This window comes from Pararge aegeria, chromosome 1, assembly GCF_905163445.1.
Source record: "Pararge aegeria chromosome 1, ilParAegt1.1, whole genome shotgun sequence".
NCBI lineage: Eukaryota > Metazoa > Arthropoda > Insecta > Lepidoptera > Nymphalidae > Pararge > Pararge aegeria.
In genome coordinates this window covers 6,025,888-6,050,210 of record NC_053180.1, presented here as the reverse complement: position 1 = coordinate 6,050,210, position 24,323 = coordinate 6,025,888, and the positions used below count along the sequence as shown (strand labels likewise).

Sequence of the window (24,323 nt, the reverse complement as noted above, 5' to 3'; positions counted from 1 at the left end):
GTATTTACAAATAGCCTTTTTAACTTCTCATGCTCTTAAAGTCATACTTTAGACTACAAACAGGCTGACTAAAACTCTATTTTATACACTTATTCTTGCATGAAATTTAAAATTATTCCAGCTCTGGGTTCTAGTATTTTTGATCATAAGGTATACCTAACCTTTTGTTGAGAACTTTTTTTTTGGATTTGATTATTTTATGCAATCTTTAATATATTATATGGGTCGAGAAAAAAGGGCAAAAATCTTCTGATTTAAAACTTTCATCCAATATAGAATTAACTAAGCCTTAGGATTACATAAAAACAAAGTAGGCGTAGTTACTCACGTATGTTGCGTACTCTTTGACCTCGTGGTCGTTCGTGTGAGGCGGAGTTACATGGCCACGCCAGAAGCAATCCTGGCAAAGGGTGTATCCCGCGCATCGAGTACATCTGTACCGGAAGCCCGTTAGAGAGCCACGGCGACAGACGCTGCATGCTAGTGGGTGGACCACTGTGAACAAATGTGAATGAGTGTACACGCTTAGAATGAATATACTTAACAAATGAGATGTATGTGGGCAAATAAAACGACCGTCAGTTACGAAGACCGGTGTATTACTGAGTATAGGTATAACTTATGAGTAATGAGATACACATCATTCCTCCACACTTAATTTTTGAAACCTGGTAACAAAAACAACATCTTTAATTAACTTACAATAATTATAAAAAGGTAAGTAACTAAGTAAATTACATATTAACGAGCATCAAAAATATTTCCGGTAGTCAATTTTATTTCTAGATCGTTTTTGACGTGAGAGTGTGGGCGACGGGGCCTGTGGCGCGATGGCCACATTTTCAACTTGAGGAGAGTGGTCACATTCTGAGGCTGACGTCATTGGCGGTAACGTTACTGCCACACTCGTGGCGTCAGTGCACCCTCGCTCACTCTCTCCGTCCTCACAGTCACCCCATTCTTCCCTATCACCCCCATCCGACGCACTTATGTCATCGGGCACCGTTGTTCCTTGAGCTTCATCAGTTCCTATCTTGCCCGCCCGCTCCTCAATGGGCTGGGTATTTGCGGGCAACAAGCGCTGGTCAACAATTAGCCCAGCGTTAGTGCTTTCAGCGACCTGTGCTGGCGGTTGAGTAGTGGACTGATGAAGCTTGCTACCATTGGCACTCTCGACAACTTTACGACCAGTATATTTAATTATTTGATCTGTATGTCTAATACAGCAAACTTCAAGGTCATAAATAAAAATTTTAAACATTTTGTTCCCTATCTTCTCTCTTATGGACCCTAACTGCCAAGTTTCCTTCCGTGCGCTGTACCATCTGGCCCAAACGAGATCTCCGATGTTAAAATGTCTTTTTCCCGTCTGTACTTTTAAGTTTAGATGATTTTTATCAAGTGGTAAAATAAGATCTAGACGGGATCGAAGATTTCTACCGAACATTAACTTGGATGGCGTTTCGCCAGTGGTGCAGTGCACGGTGTTCCTATAATTAAACAAATATCCTAATAACAGCTCGTGAGTCTGATGAGTCGTCGAGCTATTCTTTAGTATACATTTTAACATCTTTTTACATGTCCTTACAGAGTTTTCAGCCTGACCGTTACTGGGCGGATGATATATGGGTGTCGTCATGTATTTAATTCCGTTGGATGAACAAAAGTTTTTAAAATCGTTCGAATTGATTTTAACATCATTGTCAGACACCAGTACCTCCGGAAGCCCGAATGTAGAAAAGATACTTTTTAATTTCCCGATCAAGGCTTTGGTCGAAGTTCCATTGTTCATATAAAGGCACTCGAGCCATTTACTAAAAGAATCGACTACTACCAGGTACACCCGCTGTTCGACGGTCATGTAGTCTATGTGCAGGCGATGCCAGGGAGCGCGCGCGGCCGGCCACGGCGCCGGCGGCTCGCGCGGCGGCGCGGCGCGCGCCTGCACGCACGTGTCGCACGAACCGATCCAACGCTCGATGTGCGCGTCCATCTGCGGCCACCACATGCGCTGACGCGCGTTACTTTTACTCTTAACGATGCCTAAATGAGAGTCGTGCAATTCAGTCAACATCTTTTCTCTTAATACTGAAGGAATGACGATTCTATGTCCCCTAAAGAGGCACCCGTTTTCGAATTGCAAATCTGACTTGCATTGAAAATACGGCAAAACTGATTTACAGACTATTTTCCTAGGCCAACCCCGTTTCATGTACCGAATAACCGTTTGCAACGTGGTATCGCTTTCCGTCATCTGTATAATGTCACGAGCTGTAATGGCCGCGGACGATACATCCAAAAATCGGAGGGCGTAGTGAGCATCTACGTCGTCGCAATCGGTTTTATCGCTATTTTGTGAGGGCGTGCGCGAAAAATAGTCAGCCACTGCATTATTTTCACTAGACACGTACTGCACCGTATAATTGTATGCTGACAAAATAATAGCGTACCTCTGTAGCCGCAGTGCCGTTGTTACCGGTATACCCGTCTTACTATTAAAAATAGACACCAAGGGCCTATGGTCGGTTTTTAATATAAAGGGTTCTTTACAACCGTATAAATACTGATGAAAACGTTTAACACCGAATATAATAGCCGTCGCCTCCTTCTGTATCTGGCTGTAGTTTTTTTCGCTGGCTATTAATGAACGCGACGCGTACGCTAGAGGGCGCTCGCTGCCGTCTTCGGTACGCTGCGACAGAACGGCACCTAGCCCGTCGGGCCCCGCGTCCACCGCCAGCACGAGCTGCGCTGCGGGCTCGAAGTGCGCGAGTACGCGCTCCGAACACAGGTGGCGGCGCACGTCTGCCACGCTGCGCCGCTGGCGCGCGCCCCACTCCCACGGCGTATCGTTACGTAGCAAATCGTGAAGCGGCCTCAATAAGGCTGACGCGTTAGGAATGAAATGCCTATAATAATTTACAAAACCTAAAAATCTTTTAACTTCGGTAACATTGCTCGGCTCCGGTGCATTAATTATGGCTTCGACCTTATCGGGACAGGTCGTTAACCCCGCTTTACTTATAACGTAACCTAGGTACTTCACGCTTTCTTTAAAAAACTCGCATTTATTCTTCTCTAAACGTAACCCGGCGTCACTCAATTTACTAAGAACTTCATCGAGCCTTTTCAAATGAGAATTCCTATCGGAACCCGTGATACATATATCATCGAGCCAAACACTGACTCCATCTATACCCGAGAGCAGGGTTTCCATCGACTTTTGAAATATCGCAGGAGCATTGGCTAATCCATACACTAACCTGGTATATTTAAAAAGCCCCTTGTGGGTGTTAATCGTGGTAAGCTCCTGAGAAGAATCATCTAGAACAAATTGGTTGTAAGCGTTCTTTAAATCTATTTTGCTATATCGCTCACCCCCTCCCAGTTTTGCAAATACCTCTTCAATTCGAGGCAGGGGATATTTTTCAATCAAAAGATCCCTATTTAAAGTGATGGAAAAATCACCTGCGATCTTAACTTGACCATTAGCTTTCAGTACTGGCACTATAGGGGTGGCATAGTGTGAGAAATTAATGGGAATTAAAATACCTGAACTTACTAATCTGTTAAGCTCTTTTTCTACCTTATCTTTAAGGGCAAATGGTACGGTACGCGGCTTGAAAAATTTGGGAACAGAATTATCTTTAAGTTGCAACTTAACTTTAAATTTATTGAACGAACCCAATTCATCGCGCCACAGTTCGGCATATTTTTCTACTAAGCTTTGCACATCTTTATCATCACTTAAAGAGTTAATTTGAGTAGTGATGATTAAGTTGAAGGCAGACATAAAATCCCTGCCTAATAGAGGTGGACCTCCATTTTTTATAACAAATACTTTCAACTTTTTTTTTAAATTATTAAAAATGACCTGAATACAAAAATAACCTAATGGGGAGATTTTATGTCCACTGTACATACACATCGTAACATTACTTTTTGATAGTTTATAATTTGAAAACTTATCACTAAACAATTTATCTGAAATAACGCAAACCCCAGAACCTGAGTCAAGTTCCATAGTCAATTTAACGTTACCTAAAATTAAGTCAACTAGGATAGGTTTATCACTCACGTACCTTATGTTAAAATTTTCACATTCCTCACAAACCTGACGACCTTCGTTGGGCTCGTCATCCCCGACATGGTAAACACCCGAACTCACACTAGAACAAACCTTTTTAAGGTGACCTTTGACCCCACACTTTTGACACCGATACCCTTTGTAACGGCACTTGTCACCACTTCCATGGTTTCTCAGACCACACACTTTGCAGCGCGAACTGTCACGCCGATTCGCTGAATCATCTCCGCTCGCACCAGCGCGGTCGCGCCGAGCCGGTGGAGCGCGGCCAGCGCGGCCTTGAATCTTCGCGCGGAATACCGGCTCCTCCTTGACTTGCACTGCATCGCTCCCTGAGACCGATACCTTCGCCTTCTTAGCACTCTCTGCTTGTTCTGCCAATTCAATAGCTCGAGCCAATGTGAGCGTGGACGGCTTCTGTTCAAATAGCTTATCGCGTTCTGGCCCAGAGCTCAAGCCAAGGACGAAACGATCCAGCAAATTCGTTTCCAAGGCGTTGCCGAAGTCGCAATAGGTTGCAAGACCCCTTAGTCGCGCCGCCCAGTCTCCTAATGACTCGCCTGAACTCCTGCACGCTGCATAGAACTTCGCTTTATCAGCAAATGAACACTGTCTGAGCTTGAAATGGCCGTCGAGTAATGCAACTAGCCCCGCGTAACTAAGAATATCCAACTCGTGAGGGTAAGCCAAGTTACGTACTAAGCGGTACGTTTCATCGGTGATATGCGTTAGCAGAACTCCAATCTTACTTTCTTCGTCCAACACTTTATTAATTTTCAAAAACTGCACTAATTTTCCTTTAAAAATTTGCCATTCACTTGTTTTGTGGTCAAATATTTGCAGATTCCCTAGGTAGGCCGACATTTTATTTAATAAAATAAACGAGGGTAAGTTATCCCGCCGCGTCGCCACTGAGATGTATGTGGGCAAATAAAACGACCGTCAGTTACGAAGACCGGTGTATTACTGAGTATAGGTATAACTTATGAGTAATGAGATACACATCAGTTAACCTTAAATCATCGTAGTTCTTTAAATAAACAAAACAATATATCCCTATAAATTAAAAATTATTTATATTATCATTAATTTTTAATTTTTGTATATTTAATTGACGGACCAAGCATACAGCTCACTAGATGGTAAGTGGAAAACTACCACCTATAAACACAGCAACACTTTGCAGTGCATGCAAGGTATGTACGGCATAATTTTTTCCTAATTTATTTATCTTAATACTATTTATTATTTCAGAATCTTCTCTGGTCTGGTCTGGTGGTAGGCTTTGGCTGTGGTAGTTACCACCTTACAGACAAAGACATGCCGCTAAGCGATTTAGTATTCCGTTGAGATATCGTGTAGAAACGGATTAGGGGGTATGACTACCATACTCCCTAAAAGGTTAGCCCGCTACCACCTTAGAATGGGCTATTCAACACTGAAAAATTATTTCAGTGTTGGATAGCCTATTTATCAAGGAAGGCTATTGGCTATATATCATCACGCTAATGCCAATAGGAGCACAGCACCAATGAAGAGCGTTTCAAAATCGGGGTTTTTTTTCTTTTGGAGAGCTTCCACTGCGTGTTCTGCGTAAAAGGTTAAAGTTACGATTAAATTATGTATCACAAAGTTATAAAAAAAACTTTTACGCGGACGATGTCGAGAGGGACCGCTAGTTAATGCTAAACACAAAATACATAGCTATAACCTACGCTTTGTCCTTGTTTTAAATAAATAACTTACCATTCTCAACACTAGCCAGACGGTGTAACAGTGGCAGCCATACTAAGCACGGAGGGCCGGGATCTGACATTAGTGTGTCTAGGAAGTCATTGACTGTAATCTTGACATTCTGTAACAATATACTGGTATCAGTTACTCGTACAAGGTTGTGGAATATGAATATCTGAGATTTCCTTGGTCACGCATGAAGGAGAAGTTCTCTACTTTTTTTTTATTCCACTACAAGTTTACCCTTGACTACAATCTCACTTGATGGTATATGATAATGCAGTCTAAGATGGTGACGGTAACCTGTTAGAGGTATGGCAGTTATATTAAACCCATATCCCTAATTGGTTTCTAAGCGATTTTGTGCTAATAGCCTTTTCTTTATTATTGATCAATTTATACTTAAGACCGAGTTTGAGAACCTTCTTATATTATACTAGCTGTTGCCTGTGTCTTCATCCACTCTTATTTGAAAGTTTAAAAATATTTTGGGATGCCAAATAGTAAAAAAATAAAAATTTTGCCCAAAAAATAAATGTTAGACAACCCTTATCACTTAAGGGTATGAACAAATATAGTAGCCGATTCTCAGACCTATCGAATATGCATATAAAATTTCATAAAAAAAATTGGTTGTCTGTAAAGTCGGCTTACTGACTATAGTTGAACGTGACAACGTCGTAAGAAAATACTGATGGAGGAATGGTTTCATTTTTCAAAAGAAAATTTTAATTTTATTTGTTTGATAGATTTTATCGTTGCTATAAACAATTGACACCAAATTCACTTTTCACTGCACTTCATCCTTGCCGAAAACGTGTAAATGTATTATTGTATAGAAGCTGTCCACGCGGACGCATCGCTCACTCATGTAGGAGAGAGACAGATGTCAAACGCGGAGGCCGACTGTGCCTCTTTGTCGCTCGTTCCGCGCTCTCGCTTGCACTTCAAGCCTTGAACGGAACGCCTCAGAGCGAGGTAACGCCGCATACGTCATGTTTTTTCGTGCGTACAGCTGTCTCCATCGAATTATAAGATGTTGTCACGTCAAAAATCGGTCAAGCTATTTTGGAGGAGTGCGGTAACTAGCATTGTGTGACGAGAATTTTATATTTGAAAATAATATGGGGCTTTGTTGAACTTGACACTTCAATTGTGTTGATTTATAGATGGTTTTAAGGTTCAATAAACATTTCTCACCTGATTAAATATAGAGATTGCCAAGTTGTCATTGTAATTAAAAGAGGGAGACTCGTAAACAGCCGCAGGCAGAGCTAGGACCTCCCTTAAATAGTCCGAGAGCCTCTTCATAAGCAAGTGGCCATTACCGTCAGATAGTTGAGAGAATATATCTGTGGAAAAAACATAATAAAGTAAAGCAAGCCAAAAATCATTAATGAGCTGTTTTATATGTACCGCTGACTAAATTGACCGTCATTCGTTAATACTACAAAAATAATGGTTAGAAGAACTAAAAAAAGTTTTTGCCGCTTATCCACTACAAAAAGTTACAATGAATCAAAAGGTGACTTTCAGTTATCATTATTAGTCAAAGAATGTTCTGTCGTACAAAAAAAAAGGTTTTAGAATCAAGACAATGTTTTGTAGGTAGATGATCTTACCTACCCTTTAGAGCATATTATTTGAATGCATTGTAAAATCTGTGGCGCTCGTACGCGTGTCTTCACTAGGCGTCACTCAGATCGAGTCGTAAGTTTACGTCTATGAGTACGCGGCTCTTAAACTATAATATTATATAAAAAGCGATCCGCCCCGGCGTCGAACAAGTAGAAATTAAGAAAAGAGACAAAAAGAGTGAGGTTACGCCATGTAATTTTAGTTCGGTTGCAATTTTTTTTTCTGCTTACAATAAAGCTTAATATTATGGTGAAAGCCGCATCAAAATGTGTTGAGCTGTATGCAGAGATTACGTCACGACGCTCTGGGGAGCGAGCACGTCCGAGCGAGAACGCTCTAGATAACTGTTCGCACGCTAAATGCCGTTTACATCGAGCAAGCAAGCATTTCTTAGAATATTCCATAGAATCTTGCAAACACAGGCAGAACAAAGAAAGTAGAAACAAAACTATGTCTGTTTACACTAAAGGTTTTTAATAGAATTAGTGATCACTCGTCTGATGTAAATTGGTCTTTAATAACGCGGGTAAAAGAGTCAGTCAATAATATTATACATAAAGTCATTAACAACTTACATCTTAGTTTGTCCATTAGTTTACCGGCACACATAGTTGCCAATGCAACTTTTATTGAGAACACTCTGATTTTACCCACATTTTCACTGCAAAAACAATAATACTTGGTTATAATGTAAAGCTTTGCATGGGATATTTAGTACTTATCTTGACTTATATATGTTTATTTGTTTATAAATTTTAAAGTACTAATCTTCGGAAGTTGACAGTCTTAATTCAATAATAATTTTTGCATAAAATAACATCATGTTAAGACTCTCAGCTGCATCGTTAGTCTATTGGTTACTGACGGCCGATTGGCGCAGTTTGCAGCGACCCTGCTTTCTGAGCCCAAGGCCGTGGATTCGATTCCCACTACTGGAAAATGTTTGTGTGATGAGCATGAATGTTTCCCAGTGTCTGGGTGTTTATATGTATATTCTAAGTATTTTATTATTGGTTGGCATGATCACAACGCCGTGGGCTCGATTCCTGGATCAGCCAAAGAAATGATATTATTTGGGTTTGTATAAAAAAAACCACTACATCATAAGCAGGCAGTCTCGGTTATAATCGCGAACCCGCATTGAAGCATGTCTATGTTCTGAGCCCCTCTCCTCTGTGAGAGAGGCCAGTGCCCAGCAGAGGTACGTTAAGTAGTGTGGGAATAATAACTAACAAAACGTAATTATTGCTTGAATCAAAGGCAAAAACTGTTTTAACCATAATGAGATGAAATAGCGTATTTTATAAACATATTGGCAAATAAACAAACTAGTTATTTCTTAAGCTAATAGTTAATTTTCCTATACATATGATAATATAAGAAGAAATATACAATAAAATTTATTGACAGATAGATAAACGTGTAGACAAAAATCTATCTTTCAGGGTTTTTTTTTTAAATGGTCACAGAATAAATTGTTGGTCATTGCAGTCATATTAAACTGAACTACTTAATAGATTTGCAGAACATCTTTGTCTGTAGGGTGTAAGCTTAGGGACATGTTATGAACTGTTGAAGGGCAGTCAATCTGTTAATGAATACATTCTTACCCTGTACTATATGCAGACAATAACCAATTCAACAGCAGGGCTGAACATGCCTCAACAGACACTTGGTTAACCGGCGGTAACCTCTTGTTGAGATTGTGATACAATGAAGAAACCAGTGTCTCCAATCTTGTAACATTTACACAGGCTGTTGGCTCCAGAGTGTTTAGTGCATTCTCTCTGAATGCTTCTATGACATTCCATATGTCTATTGCATGTACTGGAATTATAATGAATGTTATTTAAAGAATAGTGAAGGAAAACAAGAAGTTATAGATTTAAGTGTAATACTAGGTTTTACTGAAATTATAATGAATGTCATTGAAAGAATAGTGAAGTAAAATATGTGTGTACAACATAACAGTTTAAAGTGTAAAGCTAGGTTACTCATCTTCAGATAAACTCAGAACACTGATTGTTTCAAATAATTTTTATGTACACATATAGATATAGATGATTATTATGAAGTAAATTTTGTACTATTTAACATGAGCAGCAATGGTAAAATAATTTAACTGTTTATTCTGCTTCTTATCCTATCAAAATAGCAAAAGGGTTTCATATATTTATAAGCAAAAGAAATTTTTTTTGCTTGCTGAATGATACTGGTGCCATAAATTAGCATAATGCTAATCTATGGTACTAGTATCAGTCAGAGAACTCTATTTGCAATTCTTAAGAGAGGTTATTTATGGTCTATAATAGTAATGAAGCTAAAAAGTTAGTTTTATTTTTTTGAATGCTCTATCTATACATTGTATTTGAATTTTAAGGCAGGCAAGTTGTTATGTTGGGGTTGCAAAGTGGAAAAATGTTTCTTTCCGTTGTACACAGGTCACCAATAATAATGATGTTTTCTGGACAATAATACTCACAGTTGCACTTTTTCTGAACAAATCTCAGTTTGCATGCAGTCCTATATGAGGCAAATCTGATCAGGTCATAGTTCTGGTCTCTCATTTCTTGCAGCAACTGAGAGCGAGGGTCTAGAGGCCCGCTGCCCACTGGGATAGGGGGCATTATGCCCATACTCTCACGTTCTAGAGACATGGCTACCTGGCAACAAGACATATAAACAATAATCTTTATAGCACACCACCCTATCAAATAAGACAAAGTTTACTTAAACCTGAACTTATCCTACAGCAATGGCTTTGAATGGTTTACTTTTAATCACATACACATTATTTTCACAGACTGTTCTCCTTTAGTAGGATACAAGGACAAGTTAATTTATCACAATTTTGTGTGTTTTTTATATTTATGTGTATAATATCTACTATTTAAGATTTTGCAAAAGATTTATAATGCCTTTAACAGTCTTGCTAATTTAAATAAATATGAGAAGAATGAATCTATCAGCAGTTGGCCTTTTTCGACCCAATGCTTTGACATGAAAATATTGAATCACAAATCAAACATTGCTCATTCTTTGCTAAAGACAATACGTCAATCTTCTTTATTATGGTAAATATAATAGCGCAGTTATTAGAATTAACCACAATAGCATAGGTACATTTAAATTAGATACAGTTCAGAGCTTAAATATTTGTGAAAACGTAAATGTACCATACCTTTAGTTATCTCATTACTTTGTTTTCAGAACAAAAAGTGATATTAAGATAAAATACGATGGTTTTCCAATTATATCGATCACATAGAATTGAGTGCAAGTTTATCGTTTATAAAATGTATAAAACACTTTGTTTTTTTACACTGAAGTATAGAACATCTAGCGCACTGATGGAACCGAAATACTATTCTTTTTTTTACACAAAACAAAATATCTAGTTTTAATTAAATATAAACTGTGAAACTCACAGTCAAACTCAAAGGCGAATCTGTAATACACAGATAGACCAGAAAAATAAGCTGTAAAGTGACAGGAGTAGAACCACAGAACAATTTTACTCCAAGGAGTAGAACCGACATCGACAAGCAAGAACAATCACAGAACAATAATCTATTGGCATTGAACTAATAGTTAACGTTTCTATCCGCAGCCGCATTAATAGCTGATATGTATTATGCATTTCCTTATGAAATTGATCTATTAATAATGTAAATTTTTACTTGTAAAAGCAAATTATTATTGGATATGTTTCATTGATTACAAACAAATATTATATTAAAATTCACTTAAAAAAATACGGAAATCAAAACGTGTAAAATAAAATAACACAGATAACGTACCTACCTACCTGAAGCCGATTGAATTTCATGATCATAATGAACGTGAACCCTACACAATTACGCTAAGGCATATTTCACGTCATTGTCATCATCAGCCTTAAGAAAGCTCCACAGTTGGGGGTGACAGGTGAAAAGAATGTATGTGGAACTTAAACTTAAATTTGGATAATTTATTTTTGCATTCAATTAGAGCTTAATTCTTTAGGTAGATTATTTCGCCTACACTAGTGAAAAAGGGGATACTCACTTTTAGCAAAATGCTCATTAGCATGGCAGATTTAACATAACGTACTATTCCAAGCAGCCAAAGAAAGGAAGTAGGTAGGTACTAGTGCAGCGGGTGATGCGACGTGTCGGGTCGTAGTATATAATAAGTTGAATTAAGAGTGAAAGTATACATGGCAAATCTTATATAACAGAAGTTGAAGTCGAGAACGAGATAGGTAGTTTCTCATACGATATAGATTATAGAGCATAGATGCTGCACACTGCTCCAATACGTGTTGCCAAGCCGTCACACAAAACGTAACATAGCTAACGTACGTAATTTATATTTTTATATGTTATATAGATAAGAAGCCTCGTGAGTTAAATGACTAACATGTTTGGCTTCGGATTATGAATTCCTAGGTTCGGTCACACAGTGTGATAGGTTCCCTCGACAAAACTTTATACCGGTGTTGTGTTCCAAGGTATCCATATTAATCTGTGAATACCTCACTGGTTTGGTAAAAGAAGATGCGTATCGTAGATATTTAATTAATAAGCTAGGGATAATACATTATGAAAAAACTAACCCAAGTTAATTACCTTTCAAACTTTAGACACAAAAAAATAAAGACTATAATAATCTTTCTTTATTTTAAAACTTTCTTAAACGACAAAAGCTGATTGTATTTACTATTATTTCATAAAATCGGGAAAATTATTTATTTCATCATTTTGTTTTTATTAATATCGTTTTGCGACATTTGTCTTTACTTTTTTATTATTTACCAAAATAGATGGAAATAAAACTAATATTTTGTATCTAACACCATTATTTATTATTAAATGAACACAGTTCACATCGATATCTAAACATTTTTACATTCATTTTCTAATACAGCAATATTTACAACACTTTGATAACAAAAAGAAACACTGCGTTTATATATACAAGGTTATAGTTTTTTACTCGCCCGGAGCATACTCTTACACACTACATGTTACATGGGTTAATACCGATACAATATTTTTTAAATAATATTATATACCTACTAATATATAAGTACCTATTAAGCAAACAGAGTACAAATCTTTCCAATCAATTGAAACTTTAGATATTTATTTTATATAAAAAACATAATTTCAAGACTAATACCAGTTCTCTCAAGTCAACTTTTTATTACGTTTTCATTTAATACAATAAGTACGAATAAGTTAGTTCCTTTCTACAAGAGCTCTATATTTGCTACTATCTACCAAAAATACCACGTATTTCTATAATATATCGGGTACTATAACATGCTATTTCATAAAATTTATATTTAGCTTAACCATATTACCAACTTTAACTTATTAGATCAATTCATTGTATACACATAGGCGCAAGGGCGTAAAATATAATATTTTTATTTAAAATTCTAAAACGTATAAAAGTTGTTGTTGAAAATATCCTAAATAGTTGTATTTTGTTTGGAAGATGTTTAAAATTTGCGACTAGGGTATTTTCTATACCTGTAATAATAATACCGTATTTTAAGGGTAAGTCGCGTTTCATTGTAATGTCTTGCATATTTTTTTTTATTACTGCGGCAATAAGGAGCTTTATAAATAATTAAAGTAGGGTACATTATTTATTACAAGTAGACGATGTGTTCAGGCATATAATAGTACAAGTATTATATCGGCTTATGTACAAAATTATTGTGCTCGTCACAGATCTGATTGCGAATTAGGTCCTTATAATGGACAACGTTTTTTACTACAAAATAATTTATATAATGTATCATATGAATACCTATGCTTTCTAAATGCATTCCTAGAACAAATTATTACGTAGGCTTTTTTGGTTCAATTTGTACTGATATTGCCTACATAATCAGCATAAATTGTCATCACCATCAGCCTAATTAAAGTTTCAGCGTTGTATACTTTCATAGCAGAGAAACAAGTTTTCAACCGCCACCCTGATTAAAGCAAGTTGGCGGGCTAAGCAGAATAAAAAAATCCATAACATGGTAAACAGAAAAGGGACCAGCCCATATATTTTACTATAAGTATATTTTTGGTGTGGATTATGTTTATTTTGTCTATAAAATGCTACATATGATATTTAAAATGTTTATTCGTTACAGTGGTCACACACAATACTTGCATTGCTAAGCTTTTTTCAATAATTAAATCACTGCAAATAATAAGAAGTACATAATGTCCGAGTAAATAAATATAAATAAGTGGTGCTCTAATGTCAGAGAGTTTTTAAGTCAATTTATTATTGCGATAAACGTGTGCTTTTAAGCTTTTAAAATTAAACTTCTTAAAACTTTTTTGTTTTCTATACATTCATTTATTTTTTATTATTATTAGTTTACAAAATTATAAAAAGCCTGGGTTAAAAGTTATTTTTTTAACGTATAGTTTTACATTTTTGTGCTGCGTGACTTCTTTTATGTCATCCGCAACATCACTAATGTATGAGTACACATTTTAGACAGCGGCTTTTATGACAATCTAGTTTAATTCTAGGAATTCGTTATCGTTCTCATTTTTATGGGGGACAATTAAATTAATTACAGTAAGATTAATGAGTAAACTAAAAATAGGTCTTTATTTAAGGGTATTAAAGTATTAAAAGTTATTTATCCACATGTCTAAATCTCTATAAGACCTACTATTTAATTTAATGAAAAACCCGCCATTTCCGTTTGAGACCTTGCCCATAAATATAGCCAAGCCATAGCTATATTCACTTTACATACAAAATGGGCCATTTTAAGTACGCTCCATGCTTTGTTTTTTTTTTGAATGAACTATGATGTGAATGAGGAAAAGAATAAGTAGAAGTGGATATACAAATTATTCTGTTTCTTCATCAGTCAAGTATGAAGAAACAGAAAAATTTCACTCACACTTATACGGCATTTCCCACTTCCGCAAGAATACTATTCTGGTAATTAGCTATCTTAATAGCTTCTGTCAGGTCATACAAATCTTTCCTGGTTTCGCCCTGCCCTTTCAGACCAGCAATTGTGTATTTTTGAAAGCAGAGTCCGATTTCTTTGTTATTTTAGACATATAGCCAGTGCTTCCAAGTAAATCGACTAACAGGAGCTCCTCCACGGATTGCTTCATGCTCAGACTCCGGAGAGATGCAGCATGCTAAACGCTGAAAAAGACATACTTTTTGTAAAATGTGAGTAAATTTGTCTTGCGGAATACATTGACGACTGTAAAATTTGAATGTGTGTTTGTTCATCAAAGCTAATAAGACATACAAATTAAACTGTTGCCTGGCAGATGTGAAATGAAAAGAAATAGAAAGCAAGCATCATCAACATAACTGTCAACCTCTACGAGAATGTAATGCCGTCATTATACAAATAGTTAGAGAATTTTACTTTTACTGATCTTATTTCAAGTACGATATAGGCCCTGATCAGACCAGAGACAATTCAGAAATTTAATATTTATAATATACAGGTAGACAACCATGAACTGAAAACTTTCATGTTCATCACACAAAAAATTTTCTAGTTGTGGAAATAGAACCCATATCCTTCGACAAACAAAGCATAGTCACTGCCCGCAATGCCACTCGGCCGTAAAAACACTCGAACTTTAAATTTCGAAACTACGCCTGTCTGGCTTGATCCAGGGACCTCCTACTTTTAAGACCGACTGCGCTGCAGCAGGTATAACATCATCAATACGGGAGGGAGATCTTTTAGAGTCATAATCATCACCAATAACCTGTATTTCCTGTCAGCGATAAGTAAAATGCCTATTATACGGCGCCATGTGGCTTGTTTACCTGACGGCAAGTTCCAGGTGTGGTGATGAATTTATAAATGGCCACGATGGGGATCATCAGTATGGAAGAGCAGGCCAGGCCCCAGCCAAGCACCACTGCCCACTGCGGGTATGTGTAGTCCTGGTACTGCAGAGGCTGCTGGTAGAGGAGACCGAATACCACGACGCCCTGGAACCAAAGTATAACTTTGGATGTCTATGTTAATATGATGATGTTTTTTTTATAGCGCGACAAATCAGTTATAATGAGCGGCGGCGGCGCGACTACGGGTCAATTGCAAAACTCATCGTCAATACGGAATTTGGACGCTCACACTAGACAACACGCCGTGTTTAAATATACTTACGATAATGAAAACTGGGCTGACAAACTTCCAGCATATCCGCCAGTACAGACCAGGTCTAAAGCCGAGCATTTCCTCCACATCATCAGAAAATCTTTTCAATCCTGCAACCAAAGGCATAAAGAAAATATGTATTATAATATTATCTTTATTTATTTAAATATCTAGGCTCTAACTCCAGACTTATTCTCTATTGAGTTAAGTTAGCTTGTTATTAAACTTTAATAAGTACTCGTAGTTACAATCATACTGTTTTTATTTTATTTTGTTAGTATGTATAAAAGCAGACGCAACGCGATTAATGTTCTGGATGTTTGAATAAGAAGCAAAGTTTAGAATAAGGTTTTATTTAATAAGAAGAAAAGTAACTTACCATAAAACCAGGATACCGCGACAGCCTCAAAGAGTGCTGAGCACAGCAGAGATATACCGGCTGCGTAAGTGTCCAGTAAATGAAACATGTAGATTCCACCCTATAATTAATAAAAAATACTATTCAACCTGGTCTAAGAAGAAGCCCACAACAAACTTAGCCGGGTGTCTTTTTGTTATCACCATCTCACATTGTCATTAGAAAATATTTAAGAAGCAACTCGGTTAGAGCAATTGTTCACACCCAAGCTTTTTTATCGTTTACGTAATCCTTTATACTATAATAGGTCTTTTCTATAAGCTTCGGCTTAATACAAACTTTGAAATTTTTTAGTGACATCCCCAAGATATCAACCGGTAATTTATTGTAATATTGTATACAATTTCCTTCAAATGAATTGCTTATTTTGTGTAGTCTAGTGTACTGCACTGCAAGTTTATTTTTGCTTCTAACGTTCAATATATTGCAGTCACATTTTCTTTTAAATTTTGATATATTTTTGTGAATTTATTCTGGGATAGCCGTGGATACTTGTAGATACCTGTAGATATAATTGATATTAATTATTATGGTTGTTAATTAAAATTCAAGCAGCCATAAAATGTTTGTATCTTCATCGTTACCATCTCATACAATGGGCGTCCAAAGCTGAATATCTTTCACTCTCCACATACTACTAGCGCGTGTGTCCAGCCACACCTTACTCTCTTCATGTTGTCTGACAACCTAGTAGTTACCTGTACATCGGCGACCAACTTCACCAGTAGGTTATTATTATAGCCTATATTACTTTTTTTTAGCCCTTGACTGCAATCTCACCTGGTGGTAAGAGATGATGCAGTCTCAGATGGTAGCAGGAGAATTGTTAGGGAGTATGGTAGTCATACCCTTAATCGGTTTTAAAGCGACCACGCACCGGAACACTAAATCGCTTAGCGGCACGTGTTTGTCGGTAGTGTAGTAACTAGCCTCGGCCAAAGCCTCCCACCAAACCAGACCAGAGAAAATTCAGAAATTATGAAATCCCAAAATGTCTCTGCCGGGAATCGAACCCGGGTCGCTAGCCCAGCTCACCGTTGCGCCAGGGAGTTCAAACTAACTTTGTGATAGCTTAGCTTACTTTTGGATAAGGGAGTACATACTTTCGGAGCTGATGCTTATGCTATGCTTTTGTACCAAGCAAACAAACAAATAAACAAATCTTTCCTCTTTTTAATATATTTAGTATAGACTAAGCGTTAATATAAGGTGGTGTTACATTTTACCTTCATAAGTAGTTTTTTGGATTTACTTACGGGTGTAACATTAATGCAAGCGACGCAGAAGGAAAGACATACGACAAGCAAGGTGAAGTGTTCGCGACGCAACCAATGCGCACCGCACGCTCGTGCCTGATCCAACAGACCAGTGATCACACATTCTAGACCACCCATCTGAAAAAGAGCTAAGTTTAAACGGACTCTAAAAATAATAATAACGGGTTTCACTCCGGGAGTACCGACAGAAGTGAAAACCTATTTTAGCGCGTTAGATTTTTTTTTAAGGTTATTGGGTTGTTATGATTGCATTTTATTTTTAATTGTATTTTATTAAATAATATAAACTTTAAAACCCATTTAATATTCTTTTATGAAACATCTTTAACAATTTCGACAACTCTTGTATCGTTATCATTATCATTAAATTCACCATTTTTTTTTGTTGACGGGAGGGAAATCTTCTTAAATTCGATTCGATTCTCTGCAGGAGAATTCGGGTTATGTGGTGATTTCTACCCACTAAAACCCCATCGCTAGCCAGCCTCAGTACATATTGGGAGGTTCCGGGTTCTCCTAGGAACGCACCGGTGCTGCCCTTGCGCAACACTTGTAGCTCGTCCCGGGAAGAAACAAGTTCACCCTAGAACCTTATTTATTTAAAATCCACCTATAAGGTAGACAATAAAAGAAATTCGAATCTGACGTTATATTACGCCTGACTCAAAAGTAGTTCGTACCGCTAAGATGTGGAACGCCCTCCCGGCAACTGAGTTTTTTGCCACGTATAATTTGAGTACCTTCAAGGCTAAAGTGAATAGGCTTTCCCAGGCAAGCGTGCTGCAACCTAGACCTCATCATTGCCGCTACCGCTAGCCTATCGTTAATAAAAAAAAAAGTTCTTCGAGGTGTATTTCAGTGAAGCCTCCGAACCGAACTTCTAAGTATTATCTTGTAACGATTCCAAAGTTTTTAGTGTGTTTTTTTGTATCTCTGGCAGACTTCAGATTTTATATATTCTTCTTGGATTTGTATTTAAATAACGTGGGTAAAAAGTTAGATATACATACCCCAGAATCCAATCCCAACATGATGAGCATAAAAAAGAACAGCATGGCCCATAAACTTGCTCCAGGTAGAGTTGCGACTGCTTCAGGGTATACTTGAAAAACTAGGCCTGGTCCTAAAAACACATTAGTTTATAGAATCATGCAATCCTGATCAAAATCCTGTTAAATGAAATATTGTATAAAATACCTTACCTTCTGTAGCAACAGACGATATGGGAACCCCTTGTTTGTGTGACATGAAGCCCAAGTACGTGAAGATAACAAATCCGGAGAAGAAGGAAGTGAAGCAGTTCACTAGAGTAGTCACGAGGCAGTCTCTAAAACCAACAAAGAAAAAAGTAACAGGTTGCCAACTGTAGATATACCATTCGCATGTTTTAATACCTGTGGCATGCCCAAAATTTTTGAAGATTGGCTATGAAACTACTTTAAGACAGTTTGCGGTATTCTAACCTGTAACAATTGTTGTGAAACGTGTTATAGCTCGCATACGAAAGATGAACTCCAAAACCAGCACCAACTGAGTAGAATATCTGAACAGCAGCATCTACCCAAACCTGTCGATGAAATTGTTACCTGTTATTATGATTTGTTGACACAATGGTAATGTTTTTCAGCATAATATAACTAGACGGCAAGCATGGGCAGGAGACAATAATATCCCCGGGGAAAGGATAAAAATGTATCTTCTCCACAGCTTTATCAACTCTCAGAGCACTGGCGGACAAGTGGAAATAATATCCAAATAATATATGTAATATGTAATTTTAAACGGAGGTAATCTTCACCTATTCCCTTTTCCCGTGGTTTAGCAGGATGCCACGTTAATTTAATCCCCGGTCAGGGGATATACATAGTTGGGGGATATAATTTTTGCCTCCTGCCTTTGCTAGCCCTGAGGACGATTTTAGTCTGAACGGTAAGGACGAAACGGAATCGGTAAGCTTAACTCTGCTTAACCTTAAACTACTTTTTAATGCTACTCAGTGAGATGTTAAAGCCACATTAGCTCGACTACTATATTCGATTACAAGTTATATAAGGTTAAGTTATAAAGCTATCATGGATTAAACTTGACTACTCTCAATAAGATATTTGCTTTTTTATTTTATCTATAATATGTCCAAACCTGTGTATCCTTCAGCCTATTAAGTTCAGGGTGCAAGTAATATGCAATGCCTCGAGTAGCGCCAGGCAATAGAAGTCCCCTCGCAAGAAGAATAGACAGCACCACATAAGGCATCGTTGCAGTCAGCCATACAACTTTTCCTAAAAGCATAATGTTAGGTTAAATTTTTTTTTCAGTCAGCATCGTAAGGTAGCTGCAGTATGTCCGAGCTCTACATACAGGGATACATTTTAAAAAGCATGTTTAGGAGCTATTCTGTCTTGTTCGCCCTTCACCATTTTACCAAAGCAACTAGAATGAGCGGGATTTCAGCCCTATGTCGACAGTATTCCAAAGAATGTACAAAGCGATTTGCGTCTCCCTTTCTTATATGCGTGTTAAGGTATGTAACACCCCTCCATGTTCCGTTTTATTATTTCTTTCGTCGTACTTGTTTCTAAAAAACCTTGCAAAAAACCAAGCACCTCCCATTAACATTTCTATCACGTGAGATTTAGGTCAAGCGTGAGTTATTTATTCTAAAATTTTAAATAAAGAGTTAGGTTCTTATACAAAAATCTGGTGAAAGAGATATAAGTTCTTGTAGACTTACCAGAACTTTTGACTCCTTTAAAAAGAGACAAGTAGAGAGTGAAGTAGACGACGCCCAAGCATACGGTGAGTTGCCATTTCGGTAAGCCTAAATCGTTCAGCCCTTCAGAATGCTGCATCTCGAGTACCGCCCGACTGTAACACAGAAATCACACCTTCTTCTAGGCTTTAATATTATTAAACTTTCCTGGTGACGAAAACTTGAAGATAGGTGTGCAAGGTTATACTTAATAATAATAAAACTCTTTAGAACACCAAATAAAAATAAGAAACATTACAGGTAACAAAACTTATGAACTAATATAGGGCGTAAGGGCGCCCTAATTAGTGCTATTCAAATAAATGTTCTCTCATTCAGTCAAATTTGTCTTCATTAATAAAAAATGACAGAAATTCATAAATATATATCTTCTAAGAAATTTCGGTATTTAATTATATCGTGAGACCAGATTACAAGCATATTTCTAGTCCTTAGTAAGACTGATGCTATCGATTACCAGGAGTGGCGCTATTATAATATTACTTTATGATCCTGCTTTTTAATTGCTCATCCTTATTCTCATTCACTATCACCCTAGCCCACTACAGGGCACAGGTCTCCCGTCAGAATCGGAACGATTGAGACCATCCACTACGCTGGCCATGTGCAGATTAATATACTTTACACCCGTTTGAGAACATTCTTGAGAACTCTCAGCCATACAGGTTTTCTCACGATCTTTACCCTCACCATTAATGATTAAAGCAAGTGTTATTTTAATTGTTTTAAAGATGCACTTTTGTAGCACTTATCATCATTAAATATATTTTCTTTCTTATTCCTTTCTTTCACTCTTTTAAGTCCGAAAGGTTAGAGGGGATAGGAGCGATTGGGACTTCCCTTTCGGTCCGCGGAACGAACCTTTCAGAGTAATTTTCTGATCTATATATTATATAATAAGGTGCGGTTAGGACTTCCTTTAAGATCCCCGGAACGCACCTTACGTTGTAATGCTGATCTGTATCTTATATAAAAAAGGTTATATTTTTACTGGAAGAATTCCGAAGCTGGTGTGAAGTGAGAGAGAGGTCCTTGGTACGGGATGTCAGTTCGGTTCGTCTCGTTCAATCGCGCCGCGTCCCAGCATTGTTCTGTGTTCCAAGAGTTGTCGCAGTGCAACCACGGCAGCTCCGATCGAGCTGATGATACGAGGAAGTAGAGCGCCCACCCTGTGTTGAATAGGAGTAATCCAAGAAAAAAAATTAGACATTGATTTCTGTAGTAAAGTTGGGAAAGCATACTATATCTATCAGAATAAGACAGATATACTAGAGAGGCTGTATAGTTTGTCTCCCTAATGTAAAAGTTGTGCGTGGATCGATAGTAAAGTACGAACCTTATTGATTCCTGAAAATATGCCAATATTCCATAAAAACTTTGACTACAAAACCTTTTTAGCATTAACATTATCAACACATTAGAGGCCTACCTCAGGCCACTGGTCTCCTTCCAGTAGAGAAGGGGTTAAGGCCGTAGTCCATTACGCTAGCCCAGTGCGGATTGGGAGACAGATTTTTGTTTCGCCAGATTTTTATTTCGTCGGATTTTCCTACCAAATGTGTGTGGCCTCTAATAGGATCTGATTACGTACCTAATAAAATACTCAAGTATATTAAAAATTTCGATTTGACGACCGATTGGCGCAGTGGGCAGCGACCCTGCTTCTGTAGTCTAAGGCCGTGGGTTCGATTCCCACAACTGAAAAATGTTTGTGTGATGAGCATGAATGGTTATTCAGTGTCTGGGTGTTTATCTGTGTATTTTAAGTATTTATGTAAATTATTCATAAAAATATTTATCGGTCATCTTAGTACTAATAACACAGGCTACGGTTACTTCGGGGCTAGATGGCGATGTGTGTACTGTCGTAGTATATTTATTTATTTTTTATATTTCATGAAGCATATGTTATTATAGTCGTAAAAATGTAATAGGCCCGTTTTGACATTTGTCATCGCGACGTCACTAGTTATGGAACCATAAGACTCTGTACTCGATACTCACGATAAATCAATTCAAGTTTGTATCAGTACTTGATTGATATTATTATGTATTGTAAAGTGTTCGTTCGTTCAAAGTATTCCTTTAACTTCACAACCAATACGCGTGACTGGCTATTGATTATACGTCCACTTTTCAACATGTTGAAACAGAGTTAGTACTATATAACAACAAACACAAAAATCGAGTCAAATCACTATGTTTAAATTAATGTCCAAAATAGAAGAGCCATAGTTAACGTAATAGTAAACAATATATATCAAACTTAAACGAGCGCACAGTCAACTTTACAAGATGAGGAACGAAAAACTGCGCAGTGCGCGCGGGGACGCTTCAGTCATGTGCCGCTTGGTCAGATACATTATCTCAGACTCATTATTTAGAACCCATTTTGAGAACCAAGCTCATTCTTTGCAGTAAAGATAACTACACAATATTTAATTTCGATATTCAGTAAAAAAATGGTTACAGCTCTAGTATAAAAAAAAAAGACTGAGAACGTAACTGTTTTCGGAACGTTTCGCAACAATTATAAATTGCATGCTACTATGAAGTAAGCGTAAAAAGAATACTCGCGATATATTCTTTCATATTATTTAACGTCCCAAAAAAATTTACGTATTTTTTAAAACACTGTATATAATTGATTTTTATTTTTTTGTTTCTTTCAGTTTCGTTCCAAGTTACATTCTATGGTCTTGCACAAATGTCAAAACGGGCCTATTACATTTTTCCGACTATAAGCGGTTGTAATAACTGGCAACAAGTCTAGAGGTTTAGTCACTGTCTTCGAATAATGTTTGAAAATCAAAACAATAATTTAATTTACTTACCGATTATGACATTGTAGTAAAAAGATACATAAAACGCTACCATCACCGCACAAAAGCCCACACCTGAAACAAACAATGAAATATCTAAATAAGCAATGAAACTGTGTCTGCTCAGATATATATCTATCAATATATCTTAGCATAAAGCTGCTTTTATAGAATAGATTCATCGTAGTTATGGAGCTGTCATCAATAAAGCTAGTCTTGAAAAACTATTAGGTATCTACTTCCCATTATGATACAATGCTTTTACGTTGTAGGTACTTTTCTGTCAAGAATATTGAAAAAGTTTCATTTGTATACTTTACAAGCAAGGTAATGTAGGCATCATTTTATAGTGATTTGGTATATAAAAAAACCGTAAGAAAAAAAAGTTACCTTTGAAAAGCGGACATATTTTCCATATTGTTATCGGACCCTGTCGATTGTACTGCCCAAGGATTAACTCCATGTAGAAGAGCGGTACGGCGCCAAAGATAAGCATCAGCATGTACGGAATTAGGAATGCACCTGAATATATTATATACAAAATTAGTTAACCCGCTAAGGCTTCATTAAATATATGAGTTAGCAAATCTGCCTTTGTATTTCTTGAATATAGTTCAATAATATTTTTGGATATGGCGATATTTCGACCCAGTTGCATTGTAGTTCACAACGTGACAACGATCCAAAAAAATATTATCGTGGTATGTACCCGTTGAACTATATTTAAGAAGTGTTGATTAACCACGAAAATCTTAGTTTAAAAGCTTTAACCGCCTTTGTGTGTACATTTGGCTAAAGATAAAAAGGCATCATCGTTCTGACTGGTCAAAGTTATGCATAATCTGTGGTCAGTATAAGTTGGAGTAGGAATTCAAAATTACAGGAACTCAGATCAAAAAGGAAGGTGATACAAAATGGCATAAATAGACTGTAATTTATTTTAATTGAAATATTTTTTTTGAAATACATACCGCCACCATTCCTGTAGCACAAGTAGGGAAATCGCCATACATTAGCTAAATCCACAGCAAAACCGATTATGGAAAGAAGAAAATCCGCCCCAGTGCCCCATGTTTCCCGCCCATCATTTATTTCAGCTAAAAAAATTAAATAAAAGTATGTACAGGTTCTAAAATCAAAATTTTAAAAAAGTGACTTGCATTTGTCTATAGTGTACATTATTGAACTTTCTTCCACTTGGTTCTCTCTATCAGAGGTTGATTGAGATTGTTTCTATAAGGTATGTTTTCGCAAATTTATTATCTTTATAGTTTTAAGTTTTTGTGCAATAAAGTACATGTGCTTCTTCTTTTCCATGCAGGTCCGAATCTCGTCGGCTCCTCGAGTTTCGAGCTACTATTATTTCTAATTGTTAAAATTTCAGAATCGATAAATTTTTCTTTTTATTCCAATTTTACTTATTTT

The 24,323-nt window shown here is 37.0% G+C and overlaps 2 protein-coding genes across 2 annotated transcripts in view; both read right to left on the bottom strand.

Moving 5' to 3' along the window:
* The window catches only part of LOC120628166, a 44,801-nt gene that overhangs the window by 13,347 nt on the left and 7,131 nt on the right, over positions 1–24,323 (bottom strand). The window contains exons 7-26 of the mRNA XM_039896441.1: positions 23,870–23,995; positions 23,289–23,420; positions 22,911–22,973; positions 21,068–21,245; positions 20,038–20,171; positions 19,446–19,585; positions 18,770–18,873; positions 18,509–18,633; positions 18,317–18,429; positions 17,286–17,423; positions 15,991–16,090; positions 15,621–15,721; positions 15,275–15,442; positions 14,534–14,629; positions 9,942–10,122; positions 9,070–9,286; positions 8,035–8,120; positions 7,022–7,173; positions 5,834–5,942; positions 329–495 (exon numbers count right to left, since the gene is read on the bottom strand). Coding sequence (XP_039752375.1) covers positions 329–495; positions 5,834–5,942; positions 7,022–7,173; positions 8,035–8,120; positions 9,070–9,286; positions 9,942–10,122; positions 14,534–14,629; positions 15,275–15,442; positions 15,621–15,721; positions 15,991–16,090; positions 17,286–17,423; positions 18,317–18,429; positions 18,509–18,633; positions 18,770–18,873; positions 19,446–19,585; positions 20,038–20,171; positions 21,068–21,245; positions 22,911–22,973; positions 23,289–23,420; positions 23,870–23,995 — 2,630 coding nt within the window. The remainder of the gene's footprint in view (positions 1–328; positions 496–5,833; positions 5,943–7,021; positions 7,174–8,034; positions 8,121–9,069; positions 9,287–9,941; positions 10,123–14,533; positions 14,630–15,274; positions 15,443–15,620; positions 15,722–15,990; positions 16,091–17,285; positions 17,424–18,316; positions 18,430–18,508; positions 18,634–18,769; positions 18,874–19,445; positions 19,586–20,037; positions 20,172–21,067; positions 21,246–22,910; positions 22,974–23,288; positions 23,421–23,869; positions 23,996–24,323) is intronic.
* LOC120637760 lies at positions 574–4,951 on the bottom strand. The gene is made up of 2 exons (XM_039909767.1): positions 4,083–4,951; positions 574–668 (listed from the first exon to the last, which is right to left on the bottom strand). The coding sequence occupies exons 1-2, from the start codon at positions 4,949–4,951 to the stop codon at positions 641–643; spliced, it is 897 nt and encodes a 298-aa protein (XP_039765701.1). The 3' UTR covers positions 574–640.